The following is a 23989-nucleotide window of genomic DNA, read 5'->3' on the forward strand; positions in this document are numbered from 1 at the left end:
TTTTTGAAAATGTATAGATACAAGCAATTGAAATGGAAATTTCCATATGAACCGAAGCAGTGGTTAGAAATCATCAGCTTATTGATGTTTTCAGATGCTGCTCTACAGCATGAACGCCATCATCATTCTTTGACTTTACGGAGACACACATCTGGTCACTTAATGGAGAAAGTTTACAAGGGTTCCATCTTTGTAACTATAGCCGAATAGACACCTGTTAAGTGTTAGCTTGTGATAAGATAATGAATACAAGTGATACTATTGAACTGTTCCAGAGTTATGTTCGTGAGAACATACAAAGCACACACGTTGATAAGAGGAGCTAACGTTTATTGAGTGACTACTGTGTGCTGACACTGCCAGACATTTTGCTGACCTTTGGTCTGATCTCTGTCCTACGAAAGGGTGGCATGTACATCAAGGCTGTAGGTTAAGCCAAACTCTAAGTGCCAGCTTGGCCAAAGGGGTAAGCCCAACTTTGACACCTTCGATTGCTTTTCGTAGCTAGAACACTTGGTCCCTTCTGTCCTTGAGCACAGTCTTCAGAAAACACAGAATCTGTTGTGTTTGGGGAAAACAAACGAAAAAGTTGTAAATGCTACTTTCACAGTGCCTTTTGCTGATAGAGACTGATCTTATGGGTTACTCTTAAACAGCCTCCAGAACAAAGGGATGCTGTGTGTGTGTGTGCATGTGTGTGTGTGTATCTCTTAACCATGCACAAACAGAATACGTAAAAATAACTTCTAGTTTTATCCCAGAATTCTTCACTCTTATACTGGGGGTTCTAACTTTAGATTATCACTTCACTTTATTCTTTAAAGTGATTGTTTTGAAAGATAAACTTCTAAAATTCCAGATGTGTAACACGTGAGCTAAGTGAATTAAGAGATTTTTTTTTTTTAAGAGTACTAACAGTTGGTCAGAGAATAAGTTCGGCCTCAGGTTTGAACAGAAAGATCTAGATAGATCAAATTTCATTCTCTTCCAAATCCTACTATATAAAACTACAGTGCAGAGGTTTTTATTACAGGATTATTAACCTGCAAGGCTAAAGAAAACAGGAGAGGAAATAGCAGCAACAAAGCTGTGGTGGCAAGAAAATAGATGGAGGGTTGACAGCGAGCTCACCTCCCTAGAGTATCCTAAACACCAACAGTGCAGGTGAGCCAAAACCCAAACCAAGAAGCATCCTTGAATGGCCCAAGAATCAGCTGGCACCTCTAGAAGGAGAACGAGGCAAGAAGGGAGAGGACTAAAATAAGGAAAAGGGTAAGAAGAGGTTAGATGTCTCCATTTCCTCCCCAACTCGGGCTTCCAGGCGATAGCCCCTCACTCCCTGACAGAAGACCGGAAGCTTGTTCTGAAGGGCAAACGTACAAGAGATCTTGAGAGAAAGAGGGCCAGTAGGATGTGCACGTGTACATACCCTCATGCGTATAGAGAGAGAGAAAGAGGCAGGGAGGGAGGGAGGGGCGCTGAGAAGTCCCAAGATTTGTCAGCAAGCTGGAGACTGGGAGAGCCATCATATGGTTTTGGTCCACATCCAAAGGCCTGACAACCAGCACAGCCAGTGATGTAAGTTATGGTCCTAAAGCTGATGGCTCTAGACCCAAAAAGAGCCAGTGGTACAGTTCAAGTCCAAAGGTCAGAAGAGACCTGTGCCCCAGCTCAGTCAGTCTGTCAGGAGGACTTGCCTCAGACTCAGTCTTCGGCTGATGAGATGAAGCTCTCTCACACTGGGGAGTACAGTCTGCCCTATTCAGTCTACCAGCTCCAATGTTAATCTCATCCAGAAACACCCAGGATATTTGACCAAGTGTCTGGGTACCCCATGGTCTAGTCAAACTGACACATAAAATCAACTATCACAGGAATATATAAGAAGGTCCCTGGACCGGAAGCTGCTGGGCATGGTTGAGGGCAAGGGGGATTTGGTCCACGTAGATACGGATACCTCTTGCTCTCTTTGTTTCTTCATGCAGCTAGGGCCCTGGCATTCATGCCTGCCTTTACCTTCCCAGCAAGAGTTTAGAAGAGTTTTTTGGGAAACCCAGCCAGTCCAACACTGAAAAGATGCTGGCATCAGAGTTTCCAGAATTAGTCCAGCCAGGTCACTCTATAGTAAGGCCCATATTGGTAAGCACAGCCATAGGTAGGCTCAGAACTTTCCATCAGTTTTAGTCTCTACATTGGTCTCCTGGGGCAGCCGTAACAAAATACCACAGACTTGTGGTGGCTTAAACAACAGAAATTTTTATCTTACACTTCTGGAGTCTGAAAATCCAAGATCACAATGCTGGCAGGGTTGGTTTCTGGTGAGACCTCCCTTCCCGGCTTGTAGATGACCTCCTTTCCACTGTGTCCTATCATGGCCTTTCCTCTCCTGAGTGCACAGTGAGAGAGAAGGGTCTCTGATCTCTCTTCCTTTTCCAGTCCCACCCTTACAAATTACTTTTGTTGTTGTTGTTGTTGTTGTTAGAGTAGGCTTCATGGCCAATGTGGGCCTTGAACTCACAATGCTGAGATCAAGAGTCATATGCTCTACTGACTGAGCCAACCAGCCCCTCCCCTTAATTACCTCCTTAAAGACCTTATTTGTCACATTGGGAGTTAAGGCTTCTACATATGAATTTTGGGGGAGACAGAGTTCAATCCGTAACAATCCCTTACCCTTAAACTTGAATAGGCAATCAAGGATTTCCAGAATCCTTTCCTTTCTGAGGAAAACCACCAAATAACAAGAAGGACTGGGCCAAAACCAACAAAAGAGGGGGGATCGGGGTGGTGGAGAAACAGGACTATTCAGGGAGAAGAAAACTTAAAAAATATATATATCTTTGATATTCTCAGAGAAATGAGAAAAGGTATATTCATAACACAATATCAGGATACCATAAAAAGAATGATTTAGAGAACAAAAGCAATACTTAGAAATTAAAAACTTAGTAGCAAAATTTAAAAATTCAGTGAAGTTGGAAAATAGAGGAAATCTCCAGGAAACAAAAAAAGAAGAAATTACATAGAAAATAGACAAAAAAGGGAGATTAAAGGACCAATTCCAAGAGAGCCCAACATTCAAATAGCAGGAATTCCAGAAAGACTGAACAGAGAAGGGAGAGACTGTCAGGGAAATGATTCAAGGGCATTTCCTGTGTCTGAAGGACATGCCATGCCAGATGCAAGCAGTTACACTGGACCCAGCATTATGGATGAGAACTAAACTGTACATCAAGACAAGAGAGCATGTCTGGCCACATTTGAAGGATCAACAGTCAGAATGGCTTCAAGTGACAAGTGGGTGATGCCCTCTCAATTCTGAAAAAACTAAAATGCTTTCTGTCTTAGAATTTAATATCCAACCAAAGCATCATTCAGCATGTTCCTGCTCAGGAAGCTTTCTTTTTAAGTGTATTTATTTTGAGAGAGACAGAGTGCACGCACGCACACGCCAGAGGACAGAGAGAGAGAGAGAGGGAGAGAGAATCCCAAGCACTCCACACTCAGCACAGAACCCAACGCAGGGCTCGAGCCCACAAACCGTGAGATCGTGACCTGAGCCAAGATCAAGAGTCGGACGCTCAACCGATTGAGCCGGAAACTTATTGCCTGTCTGGACATCATCAAAACAAGAGAATACACTAAGAGAGAAGATCTAAGATAAAGGAAACGAAACAACACAGAGGGGTGAACAGAGTCTGCAGAATGGCGGTGGAAGGGAGAGCCATTCATCAGTACTTTAGAGCAACCAGACTCCCTCAGAGCAGGCTTGAAAGCTCTGGGAGAACCTTCTTCAAGAAAATGAAAAGGATACGTATTTAGTGGGAATTAGCTTTTTGAAACTGATTTGGGTCAGTGGAGGAGAATTTGAGGTTGAATTGGTGATAAACACACAGACAATTAAGCAAATAGTAAATGAGGTGTTTTGTTTTTTTTAATTCCAAGGAAAATAAAATATACAGGAAAGGACATATAATCATAGCTACGACACAGCTGAATTCCGCCCGGGATGTGTGTGGTGTTGCTGTATTGGGCAGAGGAGGTGAGCAGGCAGGGCAGGGACTAGAAACTCACTTGCCATACTGGGGAACCAGCCGATGGTATCTAGTGCTAAAAAGTTTAGGGGCGCCTGGGTAGTTCAGTCAGTTAAGCGTCTGACTTTGGCTCAGGTCATGATCTCACAGTTCATGAGTTTGAGTCCCACATCGGGCTCTGTGCTGATGGCTCAGAGCCTGAAGCCTGCTTCAGGTTCTGTGTGTGTGTCTCTTTCTCTGCCCCTCCCCCACTCATGCTCTGTCTCTCTGTCTCTCTCTCTCTCAAAAATAATTAAAAACATTACAAAAAATTAGAGTCACCCTGAAGACATGTTATTTAGCAATATGGTGACACAAGAATATACCAAAAGAATAAACTCAGAGAGTCAAAGGGGAGTTACTTCTAAGGAAGCAGAAAGTGGAAAGGGAAGCTGGGAGACTGTTGTGTGGGTTGACCCTTTTAGATTCAATATGTGTTGCAAAACCAATTATATGAGAAAAACTGACCAATTTCCTCTTCAGGGGGTTAGGATTAGCAGAGTTACTAAACACAGCAACAAACACATGGAGAATTCCCAAGACAAACACCAAAGCATACTCTCCAACCTGGAAATGTTTTGGAGGTACACAGGAGTATAAAGAGCTAAGAAGATGCTGTAATTAAAGGAGAAAGAAGTGAAAAGAGCACGGAGCGTTTTCCTACAATTAATAGGTTGATAAAGACCTTCCAACTTTGCTGTGAAATAAAAAAAGAAGTTTATGCTTCTTGGCTCTTGGGGAACCGAGAAAGCCAGTAGATGGAGTCACTGCTTGAAGGAAGGGGGCTGATTGCTGATAAAAACGCACGGAGCAGATATTCAGTAAATATTTGAGTGAATGAGTGCTTATCATTAAAACATAGTTGCGAGCACTTTGAAAATAGAAACCACTATATAAATGTCAAAAAAAAAAATGTTTAGACTCTGAGATTGATTAAAGTTCATTTAAGCATAACTCTTTTAAAATCATCACAGTCAGGCAGTTGATTGAGCTTTTTCCAAGGTACTCTTGCCATTTCGAATCCTAAACTTGCAGGGATGTTAGATCTGGAGGCCTTTTGTCCTTTTGTCCCCTCCCAGTGGAAAAGCAGAAGGAACAGGATATGCGCAGTAAGTGGATGGTGGGGTCCTTTCCTCTCTGAAGAGGGAAGGTAAGGAAAGAGGCAGGGAGGAGAGCCGGGCGCTTACGGGGAGGCAGCATCCTGAGGCTGAGCGGACAGGCCCCCGCTTCGCCTGCAGGCGATCTCTGTGGCAGACCCGGCCCCTAAGGGTGGAGAGGGAGTTTGGCAGATGGGACAGCGATGCTTCAGCTGCCGTGCAGTCTGTGGTGGTCAGCATGGTCAGAGTACCCCGTTTGGCCTGTTTCCTCAGGCCTTAAATGGTCAGGACGGTTATTTGGAACCAACCGTCTGGGCATTTTTTCCTATTTGTGTGAATATGGGTTCATTTCTACGAAAACTTACATAACACGGATTATAAATAACTGGGGTTCTTTGAGGTGTTGGACTGGGCTCAAGGGAAGCCTCGTTTTTCATGTTCCTCCTGCCTTGCCCTCGCTCTAGTTTCATAGGCCCTCAGCCGTCACCCCTGCCCCCTGCTCCCACCCACTCACATACGTACCTGTGCCTTCTTTCTGGTGAGGACGGAGCCAGCCTCAGAGATTGTCCCCAACTAGCTGCCTGTGCACGAACCTTGCTGTACAGTATGAAAAGGAATCCACTGAAGTCTGAAGTGTCATGAGGACGAGAGAAGGGAGAAGATTGAACTGTATATTAAATTGTCTTGTGGTTATCAAATAAAGACTCTCTGATCATAAAGGCCAAAGATAAAAAAGAAAATGTGTGTGTTCAATATACGGAACAAAAATCCGTCTATTTTTGACATCGTATGTGAGGAGAAGATAGGTCAAAAAGCCCAGCCACCCCTGAAATGAATTTTAGACTCTCCTTATTGGTGTGATGGGGCAGGGAGAGATCTCAGTGATGGTGCATGGCTGATAGAAATGACTTTTTACAGTAGGTGCTAAATTAGATGTAGAAAGTAGAAGAGTTATCAACCCTACATTGTCACGTCTGACCTTCCAGGTCCCAGTCGTGGAATCATAATAAAAACGAGTCGTGGGTTTCTCTGGAGATGCAGCAATAACTGACATAGAACAGTTTTCAAGCTTCTCTTCAAATGGGGTGACACCAGGGGTTATGCAGGGTCATGAAGGAGGTGCATTGGTTTTGATCAGTTTTTAGAACTATACAGCAGCTTATCTGTAGGTCAGAGAAATTTAGTTTTCTCCATTCTTTTTTCATCATGTTCCCCCCTGGGTGCTATGTGGATTAGCCTCTGGAAGCTGGGGTGAGGCTCTGAGTGTTAATAGAGTTCGCGCAGATCCCGACTGCCCAACTCTGTATTTCACGACGTTGGACTTCCAAAAGCATTCTCGTGGAATGTTCGAGTCAGTAAAGGCACATTACCATCCATCTCTCCACAAATAAGAGGAAGAGAGATATGTGATGACAGCAGAGAAATACAGACAGCTCCACCTTGCCTGTGTCATAGCCCCCTGCAGAATAGTACTCTCGCACCATTCCATCTCTGATATGACTTCCTGTTTTTGCTTTTTGCTTAATTGTATACTTTGTCCCTACTAAAATAATTTATAGGTACCAGACATTATTATTAAGCAGGTAGAAAAAAGTTAAGCCATTTGTCCCCAGCCTCTCCCTAATTTCAAATAATTTATAACACAGTAAAACTGGAGACAAAAACATTGTAGGACATAGAAGCAGACCTGTGGGCCACACTCTTTGCTGGATCATGATAGCGGGAGGGGCTCCCAGAGTTTTAACACTGTAACTGCTGATTCTTCTAAAATATCACTGTGAGGGAAGTTATCTTGTCATATGTTAAAGGAATGTTTTAAATTCTAAAAACCACAGTGAGGAGCACCTGGCTGGCCTGTGTGTGGAGCAGAGCATGAGACCCTTGATCTCAGGGCGGTGAGTTTGAGCCCCAGGTTGGAGTGTGGAACTTACTTAAAAAAAAATAAAAAATAAAAAAAATAACGGTGAAACCTCTTCATGCAGGAGTAATCACTAGACCTATGAGTCGGTCTGTATACCAGTAAAACTACGAATTAGTCTAAATACCAAAGTTGTGTGAAAGAAGATTTTACAGGAATTAGATTGAAAGCTATTGTCTTTGCTTTGTCAAACTACTTAGATTCAAAGTAACCAGAGGGAGGAGGAATTTGGTGGGGGGATGATATTTATTCTTGTGTTATAAGGTGTTTGGGTATGTTACAAACCTAGTGTCTAATATATGTCACTTATCTGACTACTGATCAGTATATTCTGAAATGTTATCGATTGTTATATTTACTGATTTATTTTTAAAGCAAGGGTATTCCATGACATATAACTGTTGATGTTGTCCTTCCTTAATATTTTTCTACCCAGCAAAAGATACTGGATGCTGTCGTTCCCCAATCCTGTGTATAACTTGTCAGAGAAAGGGTTAAGAAAGCAGAGTCCCTTGGGGCGCCTGGGTGGCGCAGTCGGTTAAGCGTCCGACTTGAGCCAGGTCACCATCTCGCGGTCCGTGAGTTTGAGCCCCGCGTCAGGCTCTGGGCTGATGGCTCGGGGCCTGGAGCCTGTTTCCGATTCTGTGTCTCCCTCTCTCTCTGCCCCTCCCCCGTTCATGCTCTGTCTCTCTCTGTCCCCCAAAAAAAATAAATAAACGTTGAAAAAAAAAAATTTAAAAAAAAGAAAGCAGAGTCCCTTGGGAAACAAGTTTCAAATTCTGGAGTTTTTACAATTATCATCTTGAACTACATTTATAGTTACGAAAATAATTCCAACATAAAATAAATTTGCCTTTAATAATCTATGGCAGAATCATAAACAGGTCATTTATTGGCATAGCCACTTGGTGTGAGCAGTGTTAGTACCAAATATGAACACCCTGTATTTCTTTTTCATTCGCTCAGCAAACATATGTATTTACTGTGTGCTTGGTTCCCAGTTAAGCACACTCACTGTTTCTCCCCTCTAGTTTCTCAAATCCAGGGGCCTCCTCTGGCTTGCTTTCTGTCTCACCAGGGCTTAGTATGGTCCCTGCAACGTGAGGGACACACAGTAAATGTGTCAAATGAATGAATGTGTCATTCAATTAGTAACTAAGTTTTAGAGGTGGGAGAATGTATTTTTTATTTTTTTAAATTTTTAATGTTTATTTACTTTTGAGAGAGAGAGAGAGAGAGACAGAGTGTGAGCTGGTGAGGAACACGGACAGAGAAGGAGACACAGAACCCGAAGCAGGCTCTAGGCTCTGAGCTGTCAGCACAGAGCCCGACACGGGGCTCGAACTCACAGACTGCGAGATCGTGACCTGAGCCGAAGTTGGATGCGTAACCAACTGAGCCCCCCAGGTGCCCCTGGGAGAATGTATTTTAGATGTAGAGGGTGAGAATAGAGACAGGAAGAGTTTGTGGGTGGCTCTTACGAGGAACAGGAAGAGCCGCAGACTGGCTCCTCGCAGAGCAATGAGCAGGGAGTACTGGGGGGCCTCCATCCACACACAGTCTCCGAATCACTCAGGACACAAGCGAGCGACCGCATCAGTGGAGGTCGGGGAAAGTGGAGGCCAAAGGATGGGCAGACAGAGGTGACAGAAGTTGAAATGTTGTGTCATGAATTGAGATCCTGCAGGGAATCGGTGACCTGAGTGTTGGGTTTGAGGGACTAGATGGCTCAATGAAGCTCAGACCCAAATATGAGGGACTAAGGGGATGGCAGTGTTTGCTGAGTGGCTCCCATGTGCAAGCAATTTAATAAAGTCTTGTGGATGGAAAAGGGCCTCCCCGATGACCAACACACAGTTTCTGCTCTCCAGGAGATGCTGACGCACAGTAAGTGCCAAAGGTCTGTGGGAGCACATAGTTAAAAAGATTCTTTCTGGGGGCGCCTGGTTGGCTCAGTCGGTTAAGTGTCTGACTTCGGCTCAGGTCACGACCTCATGGTTCATGGTTTCGAGACCCGCGTCAGGCTCTGTGCTGACAGCTCAGAGCCTAGAGTCAGCTTTGGATTCTGTGTCTCCCTCTCTCTCTGTTCCTCATCTGCTCATGTGCCCCCCCCCCCCCTCTCTCTCTCTCTCTCTCTCTCTCTCTCTCTGTCTCTCTCTCTCTCTCTCAAAAATAAATAAAGATTTAAAAAATTGAAAGAAAAAAAATTCTGTCTGGTGGGTGGAGGTGGGGATCCGGCACAGAAGTAATCTTTGAACGGGGCTCTTCAGGATGAATGTAGTGCACGGAGATAGTAGGGTAGGCGTTCCAGGGCAAAGAGAACAGCGTGGGCAAGATGTGGGCTTGATAAAATGCAGGTCCGTCAGGAACGAGACGTTGTCTTTGGTATTAGCCGGGAACCTGAGGCAGAGCCCTGATGCGGTACTTGGTGCTTGATTCTCTGAGCAGCTGGGCATCCCTGAAAGTTGTTAAAGGGGAGAGTGACCTCAGATGACCGTGCATTCGGAAGTGAACTCTGGCCTGTATTCAGAGGTGGGTTAAGCAGTGGCTCCAGACCGGGGCTTCACATTAGCATCACCTGCAAATGTTTGCTAAAATTCCAAATCCTGGGCTGTACCCCAGGTCGTTACATCGGAATCCGTGGCGAGGGGGTCCAGACATGGTCGGTGCAGCCAGGGTTGCGCACGAACGGTTTGGAGCAGGGTTTGGCAAACTCTTTCTGTAAAGGGCCAGATAATAGATGTTTTTGGCTTACAGGTCACACGGTTTCTGTTGTAATGCTTCTCCCCCACCACCGAGCGCAAAATCAACCACAAACAATGCGAGAACCAATGAGCGTGGCTGTGTTCCAGTAAAACTTGATGGGAATTTGAACTATGTATAATTTTCACATGTCACCAATATTCTTGTTCTTTGGTTTTTGTTTTTTTGTTTTGTTTTGTTTTGTTTTTGTTTTTTTTTACTTCAGCCACTTAAAATTGTAAAAACAAATCACAGACTATACAAAAATTGGTGGCCAGGCCAAATTTGGCCTGCAGACCATTTTCTTCCAGTTCTTGATCTGGAGGACGAAAACTGGACCTGGAGAGTCCAGGAAAGAAAATATTACTACAGTAATCCAGATAAGAAGTAAAGTCATCTCTCTTTTGTGGTCGTTAGAAGGTCAGACTGAAGATAAGTGATATTGAATTGATATTTATAGCAGCTCATACTCTTGTGTGCTACTTTTGAGCGCCAGAAGTTCCCATACAAAGGAACCTTGAATGAACCATTGTGTGGTATGTAGTATTTAGGACCCTTTGACTCTGTCTTTTTAATTTTATAGGCGTTTTATTTGTGTCGCAAGGCTGTTTCTCTTCTAACTGCTTGAAATGGCTACACATTTTGGCAACACCTACTCCTACCATCGCAGAACAGTTCAGTCTCCTTCCCTTTCTCCTGTGCCAGGCACGCCTTTGTCGCCAAAGAATGACCTTTCCTTGCGAACAAATGTTCTCTTTAGAAAATAAGGTGAGCTTGATATAAGAAGATATGGCCACTGATATTTTATCAGCTGAATTAATGCAGAATTCCCTTTTTAGACTTTGCTCCAGCATGTGTTGCCTAGTTAAGGAGCTCCTTTACCACGCCCACTGTGAAAATGAGAGACTGGTTATCGCAGCCACAATTCCACTGAGGTTATTTGAGAAACCACAAAGCCAAAAAGAAAAAAAAAAAAGTGTTCCCTCTGATACCTGCCGTGCTTCAAAATCAGTGGTATGTCTCCACATTTGGCTGGTTGGCTTTTTTTGAATACCATTAACAATGGGTGAACTCACTGGCTTCCCTATTTCCTAACTCCCACTCTTTGAAGTCTGCTATTTCCTCTAAGTGTCTTCTGAGACATGCCTACGCCGTACCCTCCACTGTGGGGACTCCAGACTCTAAAGAACCTGAAACTCTCCTTGAATTTGCTGTAACCAGAAGCAGAGAAGGAAATTCAAGAGCATAGACAAAGTTGGGTCATCTCTGTTACCTTCCAGGTCGTAGTAGAAAGTAAGAGGTGAAAAATGTATGTAGGCTTAGAGCAGCCTATTTCTCTTTACTTTCCCCACCCTCCTTACTGTAGCCATTTATCACAAAACACAAAACTATTACATGCGTACCTTATGAAGGAAAAGCAGATGAGATTCTGAAGAGTTTGTTTTCCTGAGTGTTTTGGGTGTCTTTGATCACCAGACCTATTTCACATCACTAATGTTTTTTTTTTTTTTTAAACTAATTTTGAATTCGTTATTTTAGATTCCAGGGACCTGTTCTTTCTTCTTAGTGATCTTGAGTGATTATTATCCTAGGGACTCCATCCAAATATGTCCAATATAAAGAGTGAGATTGTGATTGAGTGCTGATAACGTCAAGTGCTTTTAATTAAGCTTCTGAAGTTTTATACATCGATAACAAAATAAAGTTTCAGGTTTATTAAACTAGCCTCCCATTAATTTTTCAGAAGCACTCACCAAGGGAACTAGATATATAGCAGTAGCCTATTCCCTGCAGCCAAAGCCTCGATGTGCCCCTGAGGAATTCCTGAAGAGAGTTCATTCTTGAGTCAAGAAAGAGGTTGGGAAGTAAAGCAAAGCTGCTGACGGAATATCGACATTAAGAATGAAAATGCTGTTTGAATTCAGAACCCAGAATGCCAAAAGCTGAAGGCCAGCGGGGAACCCACGTAGAAGACAGAGGCTGACAGCGAGGAGAGACCTCAGGGAGCATATCGGCTGGTGGTCCTCAACTTTGACCGCATGTTGGAAAACCCGAGAGCTTTCAAATAGATCCCATTGTGCCAGTTGGTTCAGTGCCACTGGGGATCTAGACCAGAGCCCTGGTATATTTTAAAGGTTCCTCACTGGTTCCACCCTGCAGCCAGGGTTGAGAACCACTGAGAACCACTGGCCCCTCATGTCACGACGTCCAGAGCGGATTCCTCGCCCAAGGTCAGAGAGCTGATTTACTGAGATGTTAACTTCCGTCTTCTCCTCTCAACTTCTTGCCTCCTTTATTCTGTATGCTCCCCGTGTGATCACATCCCCTCTTCTGCTTTATTAACTTACACCTGTAGGCTCATGACTCCCAGATCCATGGCCCCCATCTCTCTGCTGGCACCAAACCCTTATGTCTCACTCCCCCATTATCTCCCAAATGTATCACGGCCAGCCGCTCAAACACATTCTGTTCAATCTGAATTCCCCACCCCACCTGCCACCCTCCACCCCTTGCCCCCCAAAAACTTACTTTTTGCCTGGATTCCTCATGTCAGTGCAGGGAGCGCTTCCCTTCCCGTGGTTATCTGAACCTGAAATCTTAGAGCCATCCACGTCCTTCCCTCTCTTGGGCTCCTTCCCTAACCAGTCACCAAGAGCTGTAAGGCCTGCACCCTCCCTCTTCCTCCATCCATCCCACCTCGTCGCCCCACCTAGCTGAACCTGGGATGGGGTGCTGTCCTTTCCTCTGAACCATTGCCACGTCCTGTCGTGCCACCTTCAGCCTCTAGCCTGGCACCCGTGCTCCACCTCCCACACCATTAGGAAGCCCCTTCTGAGACCTAGATGTGATTGTCCCCTTTGCAACATTGTGTGCTCTAGTCCTCTAGCCATCTCTCTGATTCCACAGCACCACCTCCTTTCCTTTCTTTTCCCCGTGTGCTTACATCCAGCCTACTTTCTTACAAATCATAAATGGCATAATCTATCTATAGACTCCGTTCCTTTAGTTCTTTATCAAAACCTGAACTCTCCAGTAAGCTATAATCTTTTCCCTCTTCAACCAAATGCTGGCACGTTGCAGACTGAGTTTAATAAGCCTGGCACTGCCCGCGTCCTGACGACTGGAGCCTGGAGCCTGCCCCCGGCAGGAAGTGTAGTAGAAGGTCCCAAGGCAGACAGGAGACCTACCTTACCGTCAGACCACAGTTGTGGTTGTTAGCACCTTCACTTACCTCTTAACATTTCCGAGCTGCTTCCATTCTTATCCCTGACTTTCATGTCCTGGGTATCCTTGCTAAGCCCTGTCCTCACTTAATTCTCCTAGTTCTTGCAAGTTTTACCAAGAACCCCTTTGACCCTCAGTCATTTGTTTTTAATCTTGCACATCTTGGCTGGTTTTTTGGCCCTTTTGCCTCAGGATGTGGTTCTCTGACTTCCCTACCGAATGCGTGTCCCCGGCAGGCACTAACTGACCAGTCCTTGTCCCCTGGCTTTTATTACATAGAATTTTGACTCCAGTCTCTTTGGGAATTTGTTTAGAACCTAACACTCCCAGACCCTGCCATTGTCATAGCCTTGTGTGCCTGTAGGACACAAAGGTGAGGCAGGGCCTGATGAGTTGTCTTGGCTACTTCTCTTCTGTTTCTCCTTGCCAGGGCTTAACTACTTCTCAGGCTCTCTGCCAACAAGGGGACAAGAAAAAATAAGTGGCTTTAAACTCTCCTTTCTTACCATATCAGTTATACTTTGTTTTGAACCTGTGTTAGTGGTTTGCCATAGAGTTGGCAATACATAGTTCCAAACAATCCAAGCAAAAAAAAATAAATAAATAAAAAAAAATCCAATTCCATGTCATATGATACTACTGTAGGAGAGTGTGAGTACCTTATAATAATAACACAGTCATCTTTATTTCTTCCTGTCATGCCTTGTGTCATTGTCATTCAGTTCACATACACAGATCCATGCAAAACCAAGTACATTGTTGCCGTTACTGTTTCAAATAAACTGTTATCTGTTAGATCAGTTAAGAATAAGGAGAATAAAATTTCTTTTACCTGCACTTTTTCGCCCCACGTATTCAGTGCCCTTCCTTCAGATCCAGATTTCTGTTCTCTATCATTTTCCTTCTCTCTAAAGAACTGCTTTTAATGTTTCTTGCAAATGAGATCTACTGCCAACAAATTCCCTCAGTTGTTGTTTGTCTGAGGAGGTTTTTATTTATTCATCTTTGAGGGATAATTTCGCAGGGTACAGAATTCTAAGTTGATGGTTTTTTCTTCTCAGCACTTTGAATATTTCTTTCTCGCCTGCATGGTTTCTAAGATGTCAGATACAGTTCTTATCTTTGTTCCTCTATAGATAAGAAATTCCTCCCCCCACCCTTGGCCTCTTTCAGGAATTTGTTTTTGATTTACTATAATTTGAAAATTATAATAGGGGCGCCTGGGTGGCTCAGTCGGTTAAGCATCCAACTTCGGCTCAGGTCACGATCTCACGGTCCAGGAGTTCAAGCCCCGCATCGGGCTCTGTGCTGACAGCTCAGAGCCTGGAGCCTGCTTCGGATTCCGTATCTCCCTCTCTCTCTGCCCCTCCCCTGCTTGTGCTCTGTCCCTGTCTCTCAAGAATAAATTAGAATAAGAATATGTAAAAGAATAGGTTTTCTTGTCATTGTCCTTCTTGTGTTGTCTGAACTTCCTAGATCTGTGGTTTGGTGTCTGACATTAATTTGGGGAAATTCTCAGGCATTATTGTTTCAAATATATGTGTTCCTTTCTCTCTTTCTTCCCCTTCTGATGCCCCCATATGTTACACTTTTTGCAGCTGCCCCCACAGTCCTTATATTCAATTTTTTTTTTGAAGTTTATTTATTTATTTTGAGAGAGAAAGAGAGAAAACATGAGCCAGAGAGGGGCAGAGAGAGAGAGAGAATCCCAAGCAGGCTCCTTGCTGTATGAACCAAGAGATCATGAGCTTGAGACTAAGAGTTGGATGCTTAACCAACTCAGCCACTCAGGCGCCCATGGATATTCTCTCTTTTTTTTTTTCCCCACTTCAGTCTTTGTTCTTTTTTCATTTTGGTTTTTGAGAATTCTGTTGATATGCCTTGAGCTCAGAGATTCCTTCTTCATCCATGTCCAGTCTACTGATGAGCCTGTCAGAGGCATTCTCCATTTCTGTTAGTGTTTATCTTTAGCATTGGGGGTGGGGGGATGAGTTTGGGGGAGGCTCATTCTTAGATTTCCATCTCTCTGTTTGCATTTTTCATCTGTTCTTGCATACTGTCTACTTTAGCCATTAGAGCCCTCCACATATTTTAGATTCCCAGTCTGATAAATCCAGCACGCTGCCATGTCTGGTCCTCAAGCTTGGTCCGTCTTCAGATTGAGTTTTTTGTCACTTGGTATGTCTTGTAATTTTTCTCGATAGCCAGATGTGATGTGCTGAGCAAAAGGAACTGCTGAAAATAGGCCTTGAGTTACCTGGTGTTGAGGTGTGAGGACAGGGAAAGCATTCCAGAGTCCTGTGATTAGAGCTCAGTCTTTTAGTGACTCTGTGCTCCTGGACTGCAAACATTTTCTTAGTGTTTCCCTCCTTCCGTGGGTGGAACAGGATGGCTAAGTGGACTGAGGTTGGGTATTTCCCTTCTCAGGTTAGCTAGACTCTGGTAATACCCAAGCAGGTTAGAGTCTGGTTAACTGGTTTCCCCTGAGGGCAGGCCTTATTAAGAACGGAGTGTTCTGGCTGGTTTCACAATGCTGCTTTGTCCCCTCCCCATGCCAGAAACCACAGGAGATTTTTCTCCCATATTTACCGTGGGAACCTGGTTGAGCTCCTGGAGGTAAATCTCTCTGTGTCGTGGACCACCTGCTCCCGTCCCATGACTGGATCGCCCCCAAGCTCCTAATGGTCATCTGCCCTGAGCCTCCCGCAATCCGTCAGTTACCCTTCCGGTTTTCCTACAGTGCTGGTTCCTATGGCAGCCTCACACTGCAGGAAGCCACATCCCCCGTGTCGGCTTCCTGGTCCCTCCCAGTTCTGGGGGTAACACTTTCTTCTGTTATTCCCTCCCTTATCCAAAAAGAGTTGTTGGTTTTTCAGTGTGTTCAAGCTTGTTACTTGCCATGAGGCCAGAGTGGTGACTTTCCAAGCTCCTTTCGTGCAGAAGAGGGAAACAGGAAGTTACTACATTGAAGCTCAAACCTGCTCTTTCGGCTTCTTACCACTAGGTTTACTGAGACATTTATATCATAGTATCTACAAGTAGACACTGAGCACAGAAAACATGGACTTCATGCGGGGAGCCCAGGAGAAGTTAAACTGGAGGATATTGGTACAGTTTGATTGGTTCCATAACCTTACCTTCCAAGTCCAGATTCTCATCATATGTGGTGCTTCTTTCAGATCTAACTCCTGTGTCCCCTTGATGAAAATGGAAATGATTACACTGTCTGGAAACCTGAACTGTTAAAAAAAAAAATGCTCCATTGGGGCTTTTAGCTTGGTGGTGGTGTCCGAAAAGGAGTTTAAACTTGGACACGAAAGGAGTCATCGGTGTTCTCTGTTCTTAGAGAGTGAAATACAAAGCAGTTTAGGAAATACCTACAGGTTGGGGTTCTCAGAAATCTACAAGTTTTACCACGGTTTCAGACTGCCTTAAACCCAGCTACCTACGCAGCCTGCAAGGCTCAGCAGTCTCTTGTCATCTCCCTCTCGTCTCTGCAGCCTGGACTGCAGGATTCGGGATGCAGGTGACGGGAAGGTGCCTCATACAGTTGACAGAGTTGTTGGGCACCCTCGTTCTAAGCACATCACACACCTTGTTTGACATGTTTACTTTTTACACACCCAGAGAATTAGCAGGTGCTTGCATGACTGCGTTGTTTGTTTTAACAGGCTAAAAAGTGGGAGGTAGGTTAGACCCACACGATGATGCAATAGGAAAGTATCTAATTATTCCATTTTTGGCTCAGCATTCAGTTTCAGTTAAAAGTGCTGATAGCAAGGCTCAACAAGTCCTGTAGCCTAGTACCCTTAGCATTGTCTGCCTGTGAGAAACCGGCTTGCTACCAAGCATGGCCGCGCGTTAGCCACTTGCGTGTAAGATCTTCCATGTGGCTAGAATTTAGCAAAAGATCTCAGAGTTCCTGTAATGAGGCGTTACAGTGTGGACGCAGAAGGCTCTAAAAGCCCCATATCTATTTCTGCACGCTCAACGAGCCAACTTGGAAAATTGTGTCTGCACATAGACTGTTCACAAGTAAAATCCTGAGAGCCAGACAGGTCATGGTTGTTTGGACTGGTATATTCATCCTGACGTGTCAGGGTGTAGGTTACGATTGGTCCTTGAACTGTCTTCATCGAGTGGAAGGAGCAAGGTTCAGGGTCCGGGAACTATCGCTACAAGTAGACGTGGTCCAAGGCAGAGATTCGAGATCTGGGGTGACTAACTGTTTCTGTAAAGGGCCAGATAGTAAATACTTGAGGATTTATGGGCCATGTGATTTCTGCTGTAACCACTCAACTCTGCTCTTGCAGCGTGAAAACGGTCATAGATGATACGTAAACAGAAGCCTCTGGCTGCATCTTGGTAAAATTTTGCTTACAAAAGCAGGTGGTGGACTGGGTTGGCCCATGGGCCATCATTTATCAGCCCCTGTCCTGGATCCCAGAACGTACACCACTGGGCTATATGATCCTGACCTCATAGGAAAAGTTGTGGTAGTTTTCAGTTAACTGAACCAATACATATAAACTTTCAGTACTCATAGCCAAGACTTCACTGTATTTGTATATAATGAATTTGTTGTCAGAAAGAAAAGCATTTTTCCTCACTGGCTGCTTTGGGTGCTAATCCGAATTGTTATTTACTTGTCATTTATACCCCACTTCCTTCCCAGAATAATTTGAGGTAAAGGCATGTATAGATTTTAGCTGTCAAAATAGAGATATAAAACCAAAACCACATGAAAAGGTCACACAAAACAACCTCTGAATATTCCATTTCTACCGGCCAACCCAAGCTAGTCGTAGCTCAGCCATTTGAGGACTGAACAGTCTTTTGGACACCTCCTAAATTGAACACTGATACGCTCCATATTTTATCTTTCCTAGCATCGTTTCCTTTCTGAAAAAAATGTCCCTCCACGTTTTATAGTGAATCTTGTACCAAAGGAAATGTTAGTATCCGTCATTTTTCTTCTGATTGAAGCACAAGCCAAGAACTGTTACACAACTGAGTGGGTCCATGGAAAGGACAGAGAAAATGAGAAGCTAAGGAAAACTTTGGTGGGCAAGCTACCTGTACAATACAGATTTTAGGGCTCTTCTAGAGCCAAGGGACTATTTCCAATCAGAGGCTCATCCTTGCTCTCCATGGAAAAGGAGTGTTGAATTACTTTAGGGTTTAGTGGTCGGAGGCCCTCTTATGAGGTGAACGGAGGAGTGAGGGTTTGGGCTGGCGGCAGGGAGGGATGACTTTTAGCAGGTGTCAGAATGTAGAAACAAAGCCGAGTGACTTGAAGGACTGGCAAGTGGAATTGTGTCCCCAAAGACAGTGCGGAAATAGGAAAGCTGGTCTATAGGAGTGCAATGAGTGTGTACAAATGACTCTAATGCAAGATCCTGGTTAATAGCAGATTCAACTCCTTAGCCAAGTGGCTGCAGAAGGTCATGTACGACCCAGGCCAGAAGGTCTGCTTACGTCACTGGCATAGGAAGGTGTGACAGACGTGCTCACGCAGACCCTGGAGTTGGAGGAAATCGGGAAGTACTTCCCAAGAAAACATGGATACCAGGCAAGGATTCATTCACAAGTGAAGACCGAAGCAGCCAGGAACCTGGTAGTCCGATTAACAACAGCAGAGGGGAGTCCGAAGCAGGGTGTGGACTGTATCAAGGACAGACCGGCCATGCTTGTGCCAGAAATGTAAGATGCGGCAGGGGGCTAGCTATGGCGAACACTAAATAAACATAAGAAAAAAATTATAGATTTTTTATTTTAATGTTTACTTATTTTTGAGAGAGAGAGAGACAGAGCGTGAGCAGGGGTGGGGCAGAGAGCGAGAGGGAGACACAGAATCCGAAGCAGGATCCAGGCTCTGAGCTGTCAGCACAGAGTCCAATGTGGGGCTCTACCCCATGAGCCATGAGATCATGACCAGAGCTGAAGTGGGACGCTTAATGGACTGAGCCACCTTGGCGCCCCAAAGAAATAAATTCTATAATTGGCATCTGAGGACATGGTCGGTATCTGTCTTAAAGATGTTTTATCTGCTCTGTAAATTGAGAAGTAATTTTTGAGGTACCGAGCTGGTTCAGTCAGTTAAAAGTGCCTGACTCTTGATTTTGACCCATGATCCCAGGGTCTTGGGATCAAGCCTGAAGTCAGGCTCTGTGCTGACAGCATGTGGAGCCTGCTTGGGATTCTCTCTCCCTCTCTCTGCTCCTCCCTGGCTCCTATATTCTCTCTCTCTCTCTCTCTCCCTCCCCCCTCCCCCCCCAAAAATAAATAAATAAACTTAAAAAAAAGAATTTCCAACTTTCACTTCAATCCCTTCTCGTTCACTCTTGGTGAGACGGCAAGTTGGGGCAGTGTTTGGCCTCATCCATCAGGGTAACCGGCGTGGCATGCTATTTGACTCTGTATCTGTTCTTCTGTACTTTATCTTTTTTAAAAAAAATGCACACTGTCAAGCTGGCAAAGATGTTTGTGCAAAGGTGACCATTTTATTAAAGAACTAAAATGAGTTACAGAAAAGAGTTCAGCTTTCAGAAGTTTTTGGATTTCAGTACCCCGTTTAAGGGGTTGCAGATCTGGTTATACAACTCTTTTAAGTTTGGCAGGGACAAACTGTGAAGTGGAAAAAGTAGATTTTAGGGTAGTGTGTACAGAATGATCTCCTTTTTTTTTTTTTAGTTTTTTTAATGTTTATTTTTGAGAGAGAGAGACTGACAGCATGAGAGGGGGAGGAGCAGAAAGAGGAGACAAAGAATCCGAAGCAGACTCCAGGCTCTGAGCTGTCAGCACAGAGCCCGACACGGGGCTCGAACTCACGGACCGCGAGATCATGACCTGAGCCGAAGTCGGACGCTTAACCGACTGAGCCACCCGGGAGTCCCAGATCCCCTTTCTTTGAAAGTAATAGTTGTCGATAAAAATATATGCACAGAAGATCTAGAACCATACACAAAATTATCTGTGGTCGTTATGGTGGGTGGACAGGTCACAGTGTGTGAGAAAACAATCTGCCTCTTACAGTCAATGATAATAGAGAACCCCACCCTCTCTCCAGGGTCACAGACACTGGGGGAGCAGGAGGTAGAGACGGTTCTCAAGTAGTGGGTTCAGCTTGAGAAAAACATATCATTAGAAGGTAAAAGAGGTTGTCTTTTCATAACGATATATGAGGCTTGTGTCATCATTATAGATGCTTACAGTTAAATGCCCGTCTAACTCAGGTGTATTCATTTATTCATTAGTGTCGCAAATACGCGTTGAGGGCTTACTGTGCGTGAGACACCGGGCAAGGCACTTGGGCCATACAGCAGTGACAGGACAAAGGTGGCCTCCAGCATACAGCTAGAGGCTCAAGCAGACAGACCCAATTGTGACTAGGAAGCCAGATGAAAGTATTTTGTTTAAAAGGATGCCTAGCAGTGCCTAGTTCAGAGTGACAGCGCTTGGTATTACAGTGAAATTGCACACCCTCAAATGTGTTTGAGTTTTCTTTCGCTTCAGTTTTTTACTTCATTTTCCTCTCCGAGTTGTGTGTTTAAAAATAGAGGTTTTTTTTGAGGATGATTCGTGTTTCAACCAGGAAACCTCTAGGAAAGGTTGCCTGCCTGGTCTGTGACAACCACCCACATAACCATTAAGTGGCTTTCGTTTCTAACTGCATCCCTGTGTCCCAGGTTGGCACTGTGGCCCCTTGGTTTGCGCAAGGAAGAATCTCTAAACAATATGTTAATGCAGGTAGATGGGTAGAAAGACGGAGATAGGTAAGTCTGCATATAGATACATATGCCTATATATATTTTTGCCCCCTGTCCACTCAGATGTTTGTGTTTTCTTCCACAGAAAAAGCAAAGAACAAAAGATCTCTCTCGGGTATTCCATTCTTACAATCCATATGATCACAAGGTAAGAGAAGCATGTTATTCGTGTATTGGATAGATGTCTTTCTGAACATTGAGCAGAAGTCTCACTGGTACATAGCGATTCTGAAGTACATTTTCCGGTTATGTTTACATTTCCATTTTAATTTGTCAACTCTTTATCTCTTCTAAAGAAATCAGAAAATCTTTATTTCCGAACTAATGTCATTCTTTTTTATTCACATTAAAATGTAGTTGCATATTGTCACTGAAATCTCAAAGTCGATGGAAAGACAGAACTGGGGGTATTATTTATTTGGTTGGGGTTTTTTTTTCCCCTTCCAAACACTAAAGTGATGCACTTGACTTTTGAATTGGTAAAGATCATTGAAATAGGAACTGCCGACTGTTGGTTTTCCATTGCTCCTGGTAGAAAGTTACTTCTTTCTAAATAAAATCCCCAACAATGAGCAGTATATCGCATAATATCTGAAATACCCCCTGCCAAAAGTTTTGCCTTCCAGAAGACCAAATAGCGTCACGACTCCTCCGTGTTTGTGCCCCAGCTTTATAGACTCATGACCAGTCTTGCTTCATTTATATCCCATGTTCTGCGCTCCCCATATTTGAAGAATTCCCGAATATCTTTTTACTTATAAGCATTTCACCATATAATGGTAAAAGATAAGGGCTCTTTAAAACACACACACACACACACACACACACACACACACACACACACATTTAACTGTTTCTGAAGAAAATGCTCCACACCACATCATCACAGGGAAATATATTACAAGATTTCCGAGACTTGTGCACAACTTCTATTTCATGTAAGGTTCCAGTAAATCTGTTAATTCGAGGTGATTTCAGAAGCGAACAAAAAATTTGCACAGTTGAAATGCTAATATAAACTTAAATCCTTATCTATGAATTTACAAGGAGACATGTGGTGGGGATTTTTTAACTAGCCAAAATAAGTAGTGTGAAAACTATTTTCCTCAGTTGAGAATACGGGAGATGTCTGGATTCAGGAGGAAAAAATTGTGCCAGTTGTTCATGGAAGTTGAAAGATTTTCAGTAGCTTCTGGTGTTTCTATAGTGACCAGTTGACTTTAAGCACAAACAGTTTGTGAACGAGGTGTTTCTGCTTCATGTGACCATGGCAATATACGGTACTAAAAATTATATCATTTCAAATTACATTTTTCAAGTTAAACCAGTCGCTTTGCAGAATGTGGCAGTTTGTTTGAAAGACATGGAGAGAGCTGGGAGTGCCTGACAAAGGGGAGAGAAGGTGCAGGCTGATAAGTAATACACCAGCAAAGGGAACGAGATTCCTGATGGGAAAGTTGCATTTTTTCTTTAAGATGAAGCCATTTAACATAAATGCAGCAGTGGGTAAAGTTAACATTTAAGAACAATAAAAGGCTGTGACAAATCCAAGGTTTTGCCTGACTCGTCTGAATTTTGCCCACTTCTAACATTTTTTAATTCACAGTGAAGGGAAATTCCATTATTCTTTTATTAGAGCTCTTAATGGAACTTCGCCATTTGCAGCCTCTACCGGCTTCCTCTTCATATCCTTTGTGGCATTGTATCAAAGTCACCTCAGATTATTTTGGCTTCCCTTGTGAAGACTTCATTCCTCTACAAATTAGTCACTGGGCAATGAGGAATTGAATATATAAATGCTAGATGGAGTGTTCCTTTTGATCTTTGCTTTCAGATCGGTAATAAATTATTGTAAGGAGCTAGACTGCTTGATGAGTGATTTTTGAAGTTCCAAAGGTTTGGCCTGTTGGCATCCTGCTGTATTCTGCATGTGTAGTGACGGAAAAGGGGAAAGTTTCCAGGCGGCTCCTGCCCCTTACTTGCCGCCTCCCTTTTCTCTGGGCTCCATCCAGGACAAGTCTACCCCGGTCACTTTTAACCTGGTCTCCTGTTGATGGGTGTTTACAAAGACTAGCATCACAGGGACTGAGTAACAGACACTGCTTTCTCAGTCTTAGAATGTACCTTTTTTCCCCACAAATAAAATACAAGGGGGTTGCCTTTCCAGTTACTTTGTCATTTTAATTACCCAGTTATATTCAAACAAATTAGCTTTCTAAGCAGATAGGTTTTAGCTAGAACATTTTGTAAGATGTGGTTAAAGTTGGCTTAAACACCTCCTGTTTGGTGAGATTTCTGTAGTGATCTTTGGGTTAAATACATACATGCATTGTAAATGAAAGCTCGTATAAAATAAAATATAGGCTGTTTGCGATTTACTTTAAAAAAAAAAAAGGCAAGGCAGGGGGTGGGTAGGGAGGGTACAATAAGATTGGCCACGTGTTGATGGTTATTGAAACTGAATGATGAGTTTATGGGGGTTCATCATGCTATTCTGTATATATTTACTTTCTACATGTTTGAAATTTTCCTGGGAGTGAATTTTGTGGTATTCCTTTCCTCTCTAGCTAGATTCCTTTTATTGTTAACTTTTCCCTTGATGTACATTTATACCAAAGTAGGAACACTCGGTGTTTCATTGGGTTCATCATGCTGAGTAAACTCAGCAATGCAGCTCATGTTCTAAAGTTGGCATGACTTCCTGGGGCTACATCCCAAATTATAGCGGGTCACCAAAATGATAGCCTTGCCCGCTAGAAACTGTTAAAACAGTTGTAATTACAAAGGGTAGTTAGTACAACTGTTCTGTTCTCAGTGAGTCAGTTACATTTGCTCTTCTCTCCTCCCCACCCCCTGCCCTCCTCGACCCAACCCAGATTGCTCCTGCCTGACCCCAGACACCGGAAAGTCACCGGGTTAAACAAATGTGTTGTTTGAGTGAGGCCAGGTGCATTTCTTAATCATACTCTGAAGCCATTGTTCAGGTTGTAAATGGTCAGTTGGTTTTCTCTTAAATGCTGTTGCAGAAACTAACAAAACTTAGAGCAAAATGTACACTCAGAATGAGTCTTAAGGAAAATACCTCATTTATTTTTTATACTCTTAAGACAAATTTTTCTGGAGACTGGAAGAATTTCATTTTGGACTATTATCTCTGGTTCCATA

General features: G+C 43.7%; 1 protein-coding gene across 6 annotated transcripts in view; it reads left to right on the forward strand.

Moving 5' to 3' along the window:
• CDKAL1 (CDK5 regulatory subunit associated protein 1 like 1) overlaps positions 1-23989 on the forward strand; it is a 704834-nt gene that overhangs the window by 517597 nt on the left and 163248 nt on the right. For all 6 annotated transcript variants that reach the window (XM_027040405.2, XM_053223204.1, XM_015085900.3 and 3 more), the window contains one exon: positions 20910-20972. In XM_027040405.2, the coding sequence (XP_026896206.1) occupies positions 20910-20972 (63 nt within the window). The remainder of the gene's footprint in view (positions 1-20909; positions 20973-23989) is intronic.

Source organism: Acinonyx jubatus, chromosome B2, assembly GCF_027475565.1.
Source record: "Acinonyx jubatus isolate Ajub_Pintada_27869175 chromosome B2, VMU_Ajub_asm_v1.0, whole genome shotgun sequence".
In the NCBI taxonomy this organism is placed as follows: Eukaryota; Metazoa; Chordata; class Mammalia; order Carnivora; family Felidae; genus Acinonyx; species Acinonyx jubatus.